Here is a 13950-nt window from a genome sequence, read left to right as displayed (position 1 = left end):
GCTGTGTGCACCGACCACCCGTGTTCTGAACTGCCCCGCTGTTTGCACTGACCGCCCGTGTCCTGAGCTGGCGGTGCTGTGCACACAGACTACCCGTGTCCTGAACTGTCTTTATTGAAAGCAAGGTAGTCGTGTGTAAGTATGAATTCAATGAGCTGTGTAACATCCTCAGCAGTGTATTTGTGGTTTGGTGAGGATGATAAGGATCTGTGACATGCAGCTCATCCATCCATGTGAGGGATATTACTATACAGGGATACTACATCCATAGTCACTATACAGGGATACTACATCCATAGTCACTAGAAGTGTATTAGATGGTAATTACTGGATGTTGCTGATCTTGTTCAGAAAGTCAGTTGTGTCTTGCAGGAAACTAGCAGTATTCTTGACTAACGGTTTTAAAATATTTTCTACAAAGCCTGAGATTCGTTCGGTGAGTGTGTTCTGTTTTGGCGGTTTTCCTTACCCCACTTATTCACTTGGTTCTATACAGATTACAAATGCAATAAGTGATTATAACCTTTTGTCTATACCTGGATTTAGCCAATGGTGTTAATATTAAAGGATAACAACTGTGCACAAATAAAGATCTAATTTATTTACACAGAAAAAGAAAGTGGCTGTTAATCAATTACAACAAAATATAACGTAGCCAGTATAACATAAAAAGTAGTAATATTACTATGATATACAGATTGTTACCAATACAAAGACTACAAGAAAGAGATAGTTACAAGAAAAAGACAGAGCAATGGTGATACATTACAGCCATCCTGATATCTTTTCTTTTAAAGTCCGCAAACGTGCGAAAAACGAAAAACCCGTAAGTGAATCACAAAAACAGTGCAAGTGCAAAACACCACACGAAAAAGTGCACTTAGGGGTGTGCTTTGTCCTTCCCCTGAAGGGGATGGACCTCTACCCTGATCCCCCGGGGCACGAAGCCCCTGACAGGGACAAGGTTCACATTTGGTCCACCTAGCCAAAAGGCCTGGCGGACCACCGTTCCTTTTGGCCAGCCGAAGCCAGCCACTCCGTACTTGGTCAGGGGGCTCTCCCGAAGAGAAAACCCCCTAGGGACAGGGGAGGAAGGAACCAAAAGGCCACACATCCTCCCCCTAGACGTCAGGGTAGGTCCGATGACCCACACCCTCCATCCTGTGAAGAAATAAAACACACACATTACAGCCATCCTGATGTTGTGAGGTCTCGCTCCAGAAGGCACATGGCACAAAAAGGGAATTCCTCTTTTGTATTTGCTCTTTTATACACTTTACAAAAGACCATCCCTAGATCCACCCACCCAAGTAAATTCACACCTCAAATGGGTGAGCTTCAGAGCAATGGCCAGTTCAGTTAAAAGAAAAACAGGAAATTCCAGTTGCTTCCCATCCCCCCAACTCAATTGAGTCTTTTTAAGTGTAATCCCCCCCCCCCCCCCAGCCACAATAACCTTCATGGAGGTGTGTTGAGGTGATACAACAGATGGTAAATATGTTACATAAATTGAGACCCTGAACAGAAGTTCACAATAATATTAAAATTATTATAGGCCCAAAATAGCCACCACAGTTCATACCTGTTATGATGGGTCTGCCTGGATTTCCTGGCTTGTAGACTTTGGGCAGCATGTAGAAGTCCCCGATTTCTGGATGATCCGGAATCGCATTCATAAGTTCTGAATGTAGGTGGGCTGGAAGTGTTTTAATGAGACCTTTTAATTGCTTTGTAAAGTCCTGGGCCGAATCATAATCCAGTTTTATAGTAGATGGCATTTTCCAGCTGCCTCTGGCCTTCTTGTATGTATGTATTTGTATCCATCACAACAACTGCTCCCCCTTTATCCGCTGGTTTGATGGTGACAGCGCGGTTTTAGATTGGCTTGAGTTTGGTGAGAAGGGCTGGGGTCTGACACCGCAATCGTCACACTGCCCACCAAACATGACTGGTCCTGTCCAGAAACACTGCCAACTCACCGGTAAATGTGAGTCGGGGGATACTTGGTGACATCACTGGGTGACCCCGCTTCTATATCTACTTGTCATTGGGTGAATGCAATTCTTGAAAAAAAATATAAACGTGGGGGTGGAGTTACTTGCCCAGTACGTATTGATTGGTTTGTGTGAAATGTAATAGCATCTAGAAACTATGGGATATATATTGGATTTTTTTTTCTAAATACTACTTATGGCGGCAATCAGCAACTTATAATAGGACTCTGATAGTGAGGCGGGCAATCTGACACTAAATTTAGAGGTACCTGTTGCGACTCACAAGAAAAAGAGCATCTGGCTGTCAGGGACTGCTTGAACCTCTACAAAAAATGTGCCTGATAGTGCTAGTAGAGATCAGGCCTGATCCTGCTAACGCTGCAGTTTTGTGTATAATGTATCAATATAGAGATCTACTGACACTAACAGCTGCCGGCTCTTCCAGGTGCTGCTAGGCCGCCCCTCCCCCTTACTGAATGGGACTGCACGTCATATATCCCTGGAGGCACCGGGGCAGCCCACCATTCACCTAGACTTATTCCAGAAGTCAGAGAGGGGGGTGGTCAACCATATGTAACCAAACAAAATCTGATATCGATGAAGAGGGGGGATGGGGAGGAGGAAAGTGCCCTGGGAGGGTGAAGGTCCACTTTAAGGTTCAGTTATTGGACATCACCATTGAAATCAATGGAGGCGGCTGACAAATGTTGATGCCTCATGAAAGTGACATGCTGCTTCATTTTTACCAGGACATGACCCAACGCTACTGCTCCTGTGTGAACAGCAGTGTGTGGTACCATTGTAATATTCATGGCAGGCATTGACAGGCAGTTATCAGGATTTATAAATGCAACATAAACACAGGGTATTGGCACACATGTGACCGAGACTTTGCTGAACTCTGTACCTACAGGCACCATGGATCAATTCATCATCAATTTTCACAGAATATCCAGTGAGATCCCTCAGGTGGGTTTCAGTAATCTACTCCCTCCTCTCCTCTCACTCCTCTGAGTCAATCAGTTGTGAGTGGAAATTACAGCTTGAGCTACTGAGCTCTGGAAATAACATGGTTTGTACAGTGATCCAGGAGGGACAAGCTGACAAACATGTGGAAATGTGATTTCAGCTCCACCTGCTGGCTTGAAATGTAAATACAAATTATTTATATACAATATTTCATATTTACAAATCTATGAATGTAATGTTTTGTCCTGACCATAATAAAGACAGAAAACTCTATACATTCCTCTGAAGGCAAAGACATCAGACAGTTCTCACTTCTGTACAAAAGGCCGTCCCATCACCAATACAACTCATACTCCCGAAATATCATCTGTCATTGTCTCCCTTCTGCAGGATAGTAATTGTTCAATCCTGGAAAGTTACCCATCCCCCATCACTACAAGAAATGATGAACATCCCTAACTCCCATCCCCTTTATGAGTCCTTGTCTGCCATACAAAGTCCCCAGGCTTCCTCTGTCCTGGCTCTGGGCAGTGAGTGCCCATCCCCCCTCTCTGCTCCTGGTGGGGGTTCTGTTCAGGTATGAAGGTGGCATCCTATGGACATAACCCCTCCGGAGTCCCTCCACAACCACATATTATACTATGTAGAGCTGGGCAGTCGGCTTCATCTTCTTGTATTTTGTTCCTTTCTGTTTGGTTTCCTCATTACAAACAATTTCTCCATAAAATGAGTAGAGCTCTCCTCTGGTGAGGATCGTCCTCCTTATATTCTCCATCTGGAGGGTTTGGCCAATTTTTGAATTTCAGTTTTTCTGCGTGATATCAACAAGAAAGTGGACTTTGTGTGTCATGTGTGTCTGTGCTATGAATTCTATCTGCAGATGTGTGACTTCACCAAAGACTTCTGGATCATCTCCTGACCAAGTTCCCCCTGAGTCCCCCTATGTCAGGCCTTGTCTGCTCCTGTTCAGTATCTGCTCATCATTTCTCTGTGTGATCTCAGTAATGATATGGGAGACATTCTACTCCAGAGACAAGCTTCCTACAGAGTGAATGGACTGCTGGAGAGATTTACACCCCTCCCCCTTCCATGGATCATCAGAAGGGGATTTACTGACTTTTCTCACCTTGATGATGGGACCCCATTATCTTCTTCCTTCTTTCTTTTCTATGAGTTTTATGATGACCATACCCTAAGAGTTGTTGATTCTTTCCCTAATATACTCTCATGTGTCTGTATTTGTCTCTGCAGGTTGATGAGATGTGATCTGACTTCCTCCTGCTGTGATGATCTCCGCTCCATTCTTATCACTAACCCATCCCTCACCAGCCTGGATTTATCACGTAATGATCTCCAAGACTCTGGAATGAGACTTCTGTGTGAGGGACTCCGACATCCTGGCTGTACTCTGCAGGAGCTGAGGTGAGAATTCTGCTATAAATGATCTCATATTCTGCAGGACTCTGATATATATCTTCTATGTGAGGGACTCCGAGATCCAGGAGATGAGGGGAGAATTCTACTATAAATGATCTCATATTCTGCAGGACTCTGATATATATCTTCTATGTGAGGGACTCCGAGATCCAGGAGATGAGGGGGGGAATTCTACTATAAATGATCTCATATTCTGCTGGATTTTGGGATAAAACCTTTTGTGGGGGATCCAGACACGTTCCCTAGAACATCAGATGTGTACTGACTAGTAGGGATGAGTGACTCTGCTCGGGTTCAATACCCTGCAGGGTCGTGATAAGTCCAATTGAAGGGGGAAGAGTGAGCACCCCCAAACCATACTAGGCCACATGCCTTCAACCAGGGGGTGCTTTTTGGCAAGGGGGCTTCCCTCCAAAGCCCATTGTCTTCATGTTGATGGAGACAAGGGCCTCTTCCCCACAACTCTTGCCCATTGGTTGTGGGGGGGGCCTATAGAAATCTGGAAGTCCTTTAACAAAGGGGCTCCCAGGTCCCGCCCTCCATGTGATTGAGTATGGGGTTCAGAGTAATAATACTGTAATATTAATTTTCAATATCTAAATTTTAATTCAGTCTCCAGTAAGTTCTGATATATGTCTGGCCAGGATATGTGTTCCCTCTACTTGGATGTGAATGGGAGAAGGTTTTGAGCTGAGTAGTAACAGATGTGAATTATTTGTGTCTGGAGTCGGGTAATTACAGAAGGCAAAGTCTAGCTTACTGAAGTTTATGTTTTCTTAAAGCAGACCTATGTGATGTATACTTTGTTATGATTTCATCTAATGAGTCTGAGAGTTTACATTGTAATCCAGAAGTCACAGTTGTTCAGACAGCTGTATTCTACTATGTAACATATGACTCCAGTTTTACTGCCTCCCGAGTTACTTGGCAATCATGTTAATTAGTCTAGTTGAAGCTACCAAGAACACATTACAGGAGCTTAAGTTACAGTGGGAGGTGAAAAGGGGAGGAGTTAATGAGCCCCCAAATTTGAAACAAAAGTCTGTGGGAGGGCGTGGTTTCTGGAGCCATTTTAAGCACATGTTTACACAAAGGACACTCCCACTTCTACAAAGGACACTCCCACTTCCACAAAGGACACTCACACTTACACAAAGGACACTCACCTGCACACAAAGGACACTCACCTGCACACAAAGGACACTCACCTGCAAAAATGCTTTAACACAAAGAAACTATATATTTTGCTTTCATTCAAGGAACAAACAACTTATATTCTTTATTTTTAATTTTATTTTAAGCTACATTTCTTTTTGTATTTGAAATTGTTACTTTTGTAGTGACTTTGTATCTTCTGTGTGCGATCAAATAAAGTCACACTGTTTTTTTCTTAACTGGCTCTGAAAAGGATTTATTCCTACAATCACCTACAGACACAGGAATACTAATAGAGGTTTTTTTTCACAAGTAAATAAAAATATCAGTTTGGTCCCACATGATTAAAAATACTACTGCCTGTAGCAATCATGCACACCGCGATGGACACGGTCATCCATCTTGTTAAGAATGTTCCATGTTATAACATCTCTCTCCCAAAACAGGCTTCCTCCTCCAATTTCCCTCCCTCCCTCAGGAATGTGGTCGGTGTGTGTGTGCAGAGATCACAGGCAATACTCATTGGGGGGGCATCATGGCTATAGACCTCACTAGCTAGGTGCCCCCCTTGTGTACAAAACTCTTGCTAGAGGAGGGCTTTTAGAGCCATAAACCAAGTCCTTCAATGAGTTCAAAGACATTCAAGATCAGTCATACACCAGACACCACATTCAACATCCATTTTCCCCTATGATTACATATCTTGGATTATGAAAGACTTACACAAACATGGAGCACATATTCGGACGGCTCACTTTGAGCCCAGCCTCCTGGTATATTACACCCCCAATCTGACATACACAGGAGAGCAGAAAATGATATCTCCTTAACCATTCAAGCAGTTATCTCAGAAACAATTGAGTCCTGTCCATGATACTTTTTTTTATTTGCACTAACATACAATTTTGAGGACAAGCTTTCGGGGAGTGTCCCCTTCTTCAAGGTCCGAGTAGTACTATACAAATCACAAAGTTTTAGCAGAATGTTAGAAGAGATGAGAAAAAAAAAGGCTAAAGATAAGATACAGCAAAAGCAGAGGGGGGGGGGGGGACACTCACACAGAGGGAGTTAAGTTAGAGCTGATAGTCATAAAGCTGTTGGTTGATGATTGAGGAATCCCAGGTCCAAATTCAGGCCGTTATCTCTTGTGTCAAATGAATTATCATTCTTAGTTCAAAAGTTATTCTTTCCTGAATTAAATTTCCCTTTAAGAACTAAAACATTGAGGTCTCCCATTGTGTGGTCTGGTTGTGTGAAATGGTGTCCCACAGGTGTGCAGAGGTCATCTTCTTTATGTTCCTTGATGGTATGTCTGTGCAGATTCATCCTTGTTTGTAACTTCTGTCCTGTTTTACCAACATAAGATCCTTTGCTGCATTTTCTGGACTGGATAAGGTACACAACATGACTGGAGGTGCAGCTGTATGATCCGGAGATACTGAAGATCCCTTTTGAGTGTCTGACACTTTTTGATGGATTGATTTGGTTGCACAGTTTGCAGCATTTTTTATTGCAGGGTTTGCTTCCATTATTTGTGACATCATAATCAGAAGGAAGTTTCCTACTGATTAGTTTATTTCTGAGGTTGGGGGGTTGTCTGAAGGCCACTATTGGGGGTTGTCTGAAAGCCACTATTGGGGGGTTCTCTGAAGGCCAGTATTGGGGGTTGCTGGAATATTTCTTTCAGAGTTCCATCCTCTGTTATGATGATGGGTTGTAAATCTTTGATTATTTTTCTTCTTCCTTCTAGTGCTGGGTTGTATGTGGTTACTAGAGGTACACAGTTGTTTGTTTTTTTCTCTTTGTACTGAAGTAGATTTTCTCTTCGGGTTCTCAAGGCTGTGTTTATGCCGGTGTTGATAGTTTTGTCCTTGTAACCTTTCTTATGGAAGGAGTCTGCTAGTGTCCCGAGATGTGTATCTCTGTCTCTTGGGTCAGAACATATTTGGTGGCATCTGTCATGGAGTGCCAGTGCCTCTCCCATCCCCCGCCATATCCCTCCACCCCTCCCACCCCCCTTGCACATTCCGATGTCCATGTAGCTTCCATGAATGGTGGTGGGCCGTCCGTTGCCGAGGCAACCCGTCAGCGTCCCACATGGTTTTTTAAAACCATGTCTGCTGATGGTGATGTCCTGATTATTGCACAAATCATGTATAGCCCTTCGCTCTAGTGGTGAAAGATTGTACAGAATTTTATTTTGCTGGGAGGATATCAGGGATGTAGCTTGCAGTCTGAAGCTATTAATATAGGTGTCCAGTTTGGTGTTACATCCTTGTGGAGGTGTGAAGCAGCTGTTCTTTTTCTTTGTGTCGCACTCCATTGTCCTAGGATTACTTTCATTATTGTGGAAATATTCTTTGAGCCTTAGTCTCCTGAAGAAATCCTCCATATCTGACATCACCATCAAACCAGCAGATAAAGGGGGAGCAGTTGTTGTGATGGATACAAACAAATACATACAAGAAGGCCAGAGGCAGCTGGAAAATGCCATCTACTATAAGAAACTGGATTATGATCCGACCCAGAACTTTACAAAGCAATTAAAAAGTCTCATTAAAACACTTCCAGCCCACCTACATTCAGAACTTATGAATACAATTCCGGATCATCCAGAAATCGGGGACTTCTACATGCTGCCCAAAGTCCACAAGCCAGGAAATCCAGGCAGACCCATCATAACAGGTATGAATACACTCACTGAACGAATCTCAGGCTTTGTAGAAAATATTTCAAAAACCGTTAGTGAAGAATACTGCTAGTTTCCTGCAAGACACAACTGACTTTCTGAACAAGATCAACAACATCCAGCAATTACCATCTAATACACTTCTAGTGACTATGGATGTAGTATCCCTGTATAGTAATATCCCTCACAAGGATGGATTAGCTGCATGTCACAGATCCTTATCATCCTCACCAAACAACAAATACACTGCTGAGGATGTTACACAGCTCATTGAATTCATACTTACGCACAACTACCTTGCTTTCAATAAAGACATTTATCCTCAATGTATGGGCACTGCGATGGGAAGTAAAATGGCCCCCAATATGCCAATTTATTTATGTCTGACCTGGAGGAACAATTCCTGAACAGCATGGAACAAAAACCATACAGATACTATCACTATATTGATGATATTTTCATCATATGGACAGAAGGTGAAGAAAACCTAAAACAATTTTACTCATTGATCAACACTTTTCATCCATCAATCAAACTAAAAATGGAATACTCAAACACACACGTCACCTTCCTAGACACCACAGTATACATCAGGGATGATACGCTTCACACCTCAATATACAGGAAACCCACTGACAGATGCAACTACCTCCACAGTTCCAGCTTCCACCCCCAACACACGAAATGTGCCATCATACACAGTCAGGCCATTAGATACCACCGAGCATGTTCTGACCCAAGAGACAGAGATACACATCTCGGGACACTAGCAGACGCCTTCCATAAGAAAGGTTACAAGGACAAAACTATCAACACCGGCATAAACACAGCCTTGAGAACCCGAAGGGAAAATCTACTTCAGTACAAAGAGAAAAAAAACAACCAACCGTGTACCTCTAGTAACAACATACAACCCGGCACTAGAAGGAAGAAGAAAAATAATCAAAGATTTACAACCCATCATAACAGAGGATGGAACTCTGAAAGAAATATTTCTGCAACCCCCAATACTGGCCTTCAGACAACCCCCAATAGTGGCCTTCAGACAACCCCCAATACTGGCCTTCAGACAACCCCCCAACCTCAGAAATAAACTATTCAGTAGGAAACTTCCTTCTGATTATGATGTCACAAATAATGGAAGCAAACCCTGCAATAGAAAATGCTGCAAACTGTGCAACCAAATCAATCCATCAAAAAGTGTCAGAAACTCAAAAGGGATCTTCAATATCTCCGGATCATACAGCTGCACCTCCAGTCATGTTGTGTACCTTATCCAGTGCAGAAAATGTAACAAAGGATCTTATGTTGGTAAAACAGGACAGAAGTTACAAACAAGGATGAATTTGCACAGAAATACCATCACGGAACATAAAGAAGATGACCTCTGCACACCTTTGGGACACTTCACCCAACCAGACCAGACAATGGGAGACCTCAATATTTTAGTTCTTAAAGGACATTTTAAATCCATTCAGGAAAGAAAAACTTTTGAACTAAGAATGATAATTATATTTGACACAAGAGATAACGGCCTGAATTTGGACATGGGATTCCTCAATCATTAACCAACAGTTTTATGACTATCAGATCTAACTTAACTCCCTCTGTGTGAGTGTCCCCCCCCCCCTTCCCCTCTGCTTTTGCTGTATCTTGTCTTTAGCCTTTTTTTTTTTTCTCATCTCTTCTAACATTCTGCTAAAACTTTGTGATTTGTATAGTACTACTTGGACCTTGAAGAAGGGGACACTCCCCGAAAGCATGTCCTCCAAATTGTATGTTAGTGCAAATAAAAAAAAGTATCACGGACAGGACTCAATTGTTTCTGTCACAAATGCACTAATACGGCTACAATCACCTCAAGCAAAAAGCAGTTATCTCATATTTCATATGTAGACGTTCAGCCGGTGATTCTGAGTATTAATCTACTAGTGGCCAGGCTGCTAAATGCACTGAGAATAAGTTATGAACCATGACATCAAATGTGAGGATTTTTGGTCATACCTTAGGTCTCCACCTGCCACACCTGACCAAATGAGGCAATTGGTTTACTGCTCCAGGGAGACACCCTGTGGAGTTGCTAGAAAGCTGAGTTGAGCAGAGTTGAAGAATCTCCTTTTGTAACATCGGAACTAACAGTGGGAGATAAGAAATCCTTTTGCTCTGAAACCTGATCTGCTTAACCCAGGACGTCTGGCAAGTACTTTAACCCTCTAAACTTCTCTCTGTTATCTCTTTGCTGTGCTATTGTTCTCTGTATATTTATATATACAGTGAGGATTGAACGTTTGGGCACCCCAGCTAAAAACTTGTATTAATGTGCATAAAGAAGCCAAGGAAAGATGGAAAAATCTCCAAAAGGCATCAAATTACAGATTAGACATTCTTATAATATGTCAACAAAAGTTAGATTTTATTTCCATCATTTACACTTTCAAAATAACAGAAAACAAAAAAATGGCGTCTGCAAAATTTTGTGCACCCTGCAGAGTTAATAACTTGTACTGTCCCCTTTGGCAAGTATCACAGCTTGTAAACGCTTTTGTAGCCAGCCAAGAGTCTTTCAATTCTTGTTTGAGGTATCTTTGCCCATTCTTCCTTACAAAAGTCTTCCAGTTCTTTGAGATTTCTGGGCTGTCTGTCAGCACGGCTCTTTTAAGGTCTATCCATAGATTTTCAATGATGTTGAGGTCAGGAGATTGTGAAGGCCATGGCAAAACCTTCAGTTTACGCCTCTTGATGTAATCCCCCGTGGATTTCGAGGTGTGTTTAGGATCATTATCCATTTGTAGAAGCCATCCTCTCTTTAACTTCAGCTTTTTCACAGATGGCATCAAGTTACCATCCAAAATTTGCTGAAATTTTATTGAATCCATTTTTCCTTCTACTCGTGAGATGTTCCCTGTGCCACTGGCTGCAACACAACCCCAAAGCATGATTTTGATGAAGAGGGAGGATGGGGAGGAGGAAAGTGCCCTGGGAGGGTGAAGGTCCACTTTAAGGTTCAGTTATTGGACATCACCATTAAAATCAATGGAGGCGGCTGACAAATGTTGATGCCTCATGAAAGTGACATGCTGCTACATTTTTACCAGGACATGACCCAACGCTACTGCTCCTGTGTGAACAGCACTGTGGGGTACCATTGTAATATTCATGGCAGGCATTGACAGGCAGTAATGAGGATTTATAAATGCAGCATAAACACAAGGTATTGAAACACATGTGACCGAGACTTTACTGAACTCTGTACCTACAGGCACCATGGATCAATATCCAGTGAGATCCCTCAGGTGGGTTTCAGTAATCTGCTCCCTCCTCTCCTCTCACTCCTCTGAGTCAATCAGTTGTGAGTGGAAATTACAGCTTGAGCTACTGAGCTCTGGAAATAACATGGTTTGTACAGTGATCCAGGAGGGGCAAGCTGGCAAACATGTGGAAATGTGATTTCAGCTCCACCTGCTGGCTTGAAATGTAAATATAAATTATTTATATACAATATTTCATATTTACAAATCTATGAATGTAATGTTTTGTCCTGACCATAATAAAGACAGAAAACTCTATACATTCCTCTGAAGGCAAAGACATCAGACAGTTCTCACTTCTGTACAAAAGGCCGTCCCATCACCAATACAACTCATACTCCCGAAATATCATCTGTCATTGTCTCCCTTCTGCAGGATAGTAATTGTTCAATCCTGGAAAGTTACCCATCCCCCATCACTACAAGAAATGATGAACATCCCTAACTCCCATCCCCTTTATGAGTCCTTGTCTGCCATACAAAGTCCCCAGGCTTCCTCTGTCCTGACTCTGGGCAGTGAGTGCCCATCCCCCCTCTCTGCTCCTGGTGGGGGTTCTGTTCAGGTATGAAGGTGGCATCCTATGGACATAACCCCTCCGGAGTCCCTCCACAACCACATATTATACTATGTAGAGCTGGGCAGTCGGCTTCATCTTCTTGTATTTTGTTCCTTTCTGTTTGGTTTCCTCATTACAAACGATTTCTCCATAAAATGAGTAGAGCTCTCCTCTGGTGAGGATCGTCCTCCTTATATTCTCCATCTGGAGGGTTTGGCCGATTTTTTTAATTTGTTTTTCTGAGTGAAATCAACAAGAAAGTGGACTTTGTGTGTCATGTGTGTCTGTGCTATGAATTCTATCTGCAGATGTGTGACTTCACCAAAGACTTCTGGATCATCTCCTGACCAAGTTCCCCCTGAGTCCCCCTATGTCAGGCCTTGTCTGCTCCTGTTCAGTATCTGCTCATCATTTCTCTGTGTGATCTCAGTAATGATATGGGAGACATTATACTCCAGAGACAAGCTTCCTACAGAGTGAATGGACTGCTGGAGAGATTTACACCCCTCCCCCTTCCATGGATCATCAGGAGGGGATTTACTGACTTTTCTCACCTTGATGATGGGACCCCATTATCTTCTTCCTTCTTTCTTTTCTATGAGTTTTATGATGACCATACCCTAAGAGTTGTTGGTTCTTTCCCTAATATACTCTCATGTGTCTGTATTTGTCTCTGCAGGTTGGAGAGATGTCGTCTGACTTCCTCCTGCTGTGATGATCTCCGCTCCATTCTTATCACTAACCCATCCCTCACCAGCCTGGATTTATCATATAATAATCTCCAAGACTCTGGAATGAGACTTCTGTGTGAGGGACTCCGACATCCTGGCTGTACTCTGCAGGATCTGAGGTGAGAATTCTACTATAAATGATCTCATATTCTGCAGGACTCAGATATATATCTTCTATGTGAGGGACTCCGAGATCCAGGAGATGAGGGGGGAATTCTACTATAAATGATCTCATATTCTGCAGGACTCTGATATATATCTTCTATGTGAGGGACTCCGAGATCCAGGAGATGAGGGGAGAATTCTACTATAAATGATCTCATATTCTGCAGGACTCTGATATATATCTTCTATGTGAGGGACTCTGAGATCCAGGAGATGAGGGGAGAATTCTACTATAAATGATCTCATATTCTGCAGGACTCTGATATATATCTAGTATGTGAGGGACTCCGAGATCCAGGAGATGAGGGGGGAATTCTACTATAAATGATCTCATATTCTGCAGGACTCTGATATATATCTTCTATGTGAGGGACTCTGAGATCCAGGAGATGAGGGGGGAATTCTACTATAAATGATCTCATATTCTGCAGGACTCTGATATAAATCTTCTATGTGAGGGACTCCGAGATCCAGGAGATGAGGGGGGAATTCTACTATAAATGATCTCATATTCTGCTGGATTTTGGGATAAATCCTTTGTGAGGGATCCAGACACGTTCCCTAGATGACAGTTATACAAAGACAGACTTCTTGGCAGGTTACACTGGGAGACGCCATCATAGTCCTTCAGGTCACTGGCTGTTATTGTCTTTCCTCCATTCCACCCTCCACTGACTATCAGAGATCAGACTTCATGTCTGTCGAGGTGGATTGTTGTTTGGATGATATAAAACACAATGAAGTTTATTTGGCCCATAGAGACTGAGTGATGACATTTCTTATCCAATAAAACACGTCCAGATCTATCCATCTACCAGACAAATGTTTCTTGTTTGTAGAACTTAGAACATCAGATGTGTACTGACTAGTAGGGATGAGTGACTCTGCCCGGGTTCAGTTCCCTGCAGGGTCCCACTGAAGGGGGAAGAGTGAGCACCCCCCGAAC

The 13950-nt window shown here is 42.7% G+C and overlaps 1 protein-coding gene across 1 annotated transcript in view; it reads left to right on the top strand.

Annotated features, from left to right (window-relative positions):
- The window catches only part of LOC149456138 (NACHT, LRR and PYD domains-containing protein 12-like), a 77961-nt gene that overhangs the window by 56235 nt on the left and 7776 nt on the right, over window positions 1-13950 (top strand). Inside the window, exons 8-9 of the mRNA XM_089685379.1 lie at window positions 4215-4385; window positions 12788-12958. Coding sequence (XP_089541505.1) covers window positions 4215-4385; window positions 12788-12958 — 342 coding nt within the window. The remainder of the gene's footprint in view (window positions 1-4214; window positions 4386-12787; window positions 12959-13950) is intronic.

The sequence above is a fragment of the Staurois parvus genome, unplaced genomic scaffold, assembly GCF_062004578.1.
Source record: "Staurois parvus isolate SC_StPar_1 unplaced genomic scaffold, SC_StPar_1.0 ptg000374l, whole genome shotgun sequence".
In the NCBI taxonomy this organism is placed as follows: domain Eukaryota; kingdom Metazoa; phylum Chordata; class Amphibia; order Anura; family Ranidae; genus Staurois; species Staurois parvus.
Note: the sequence above shows the minus strand (reverse complement) of the source record. Positions and strands in the feature narration are given on the sequence as shown.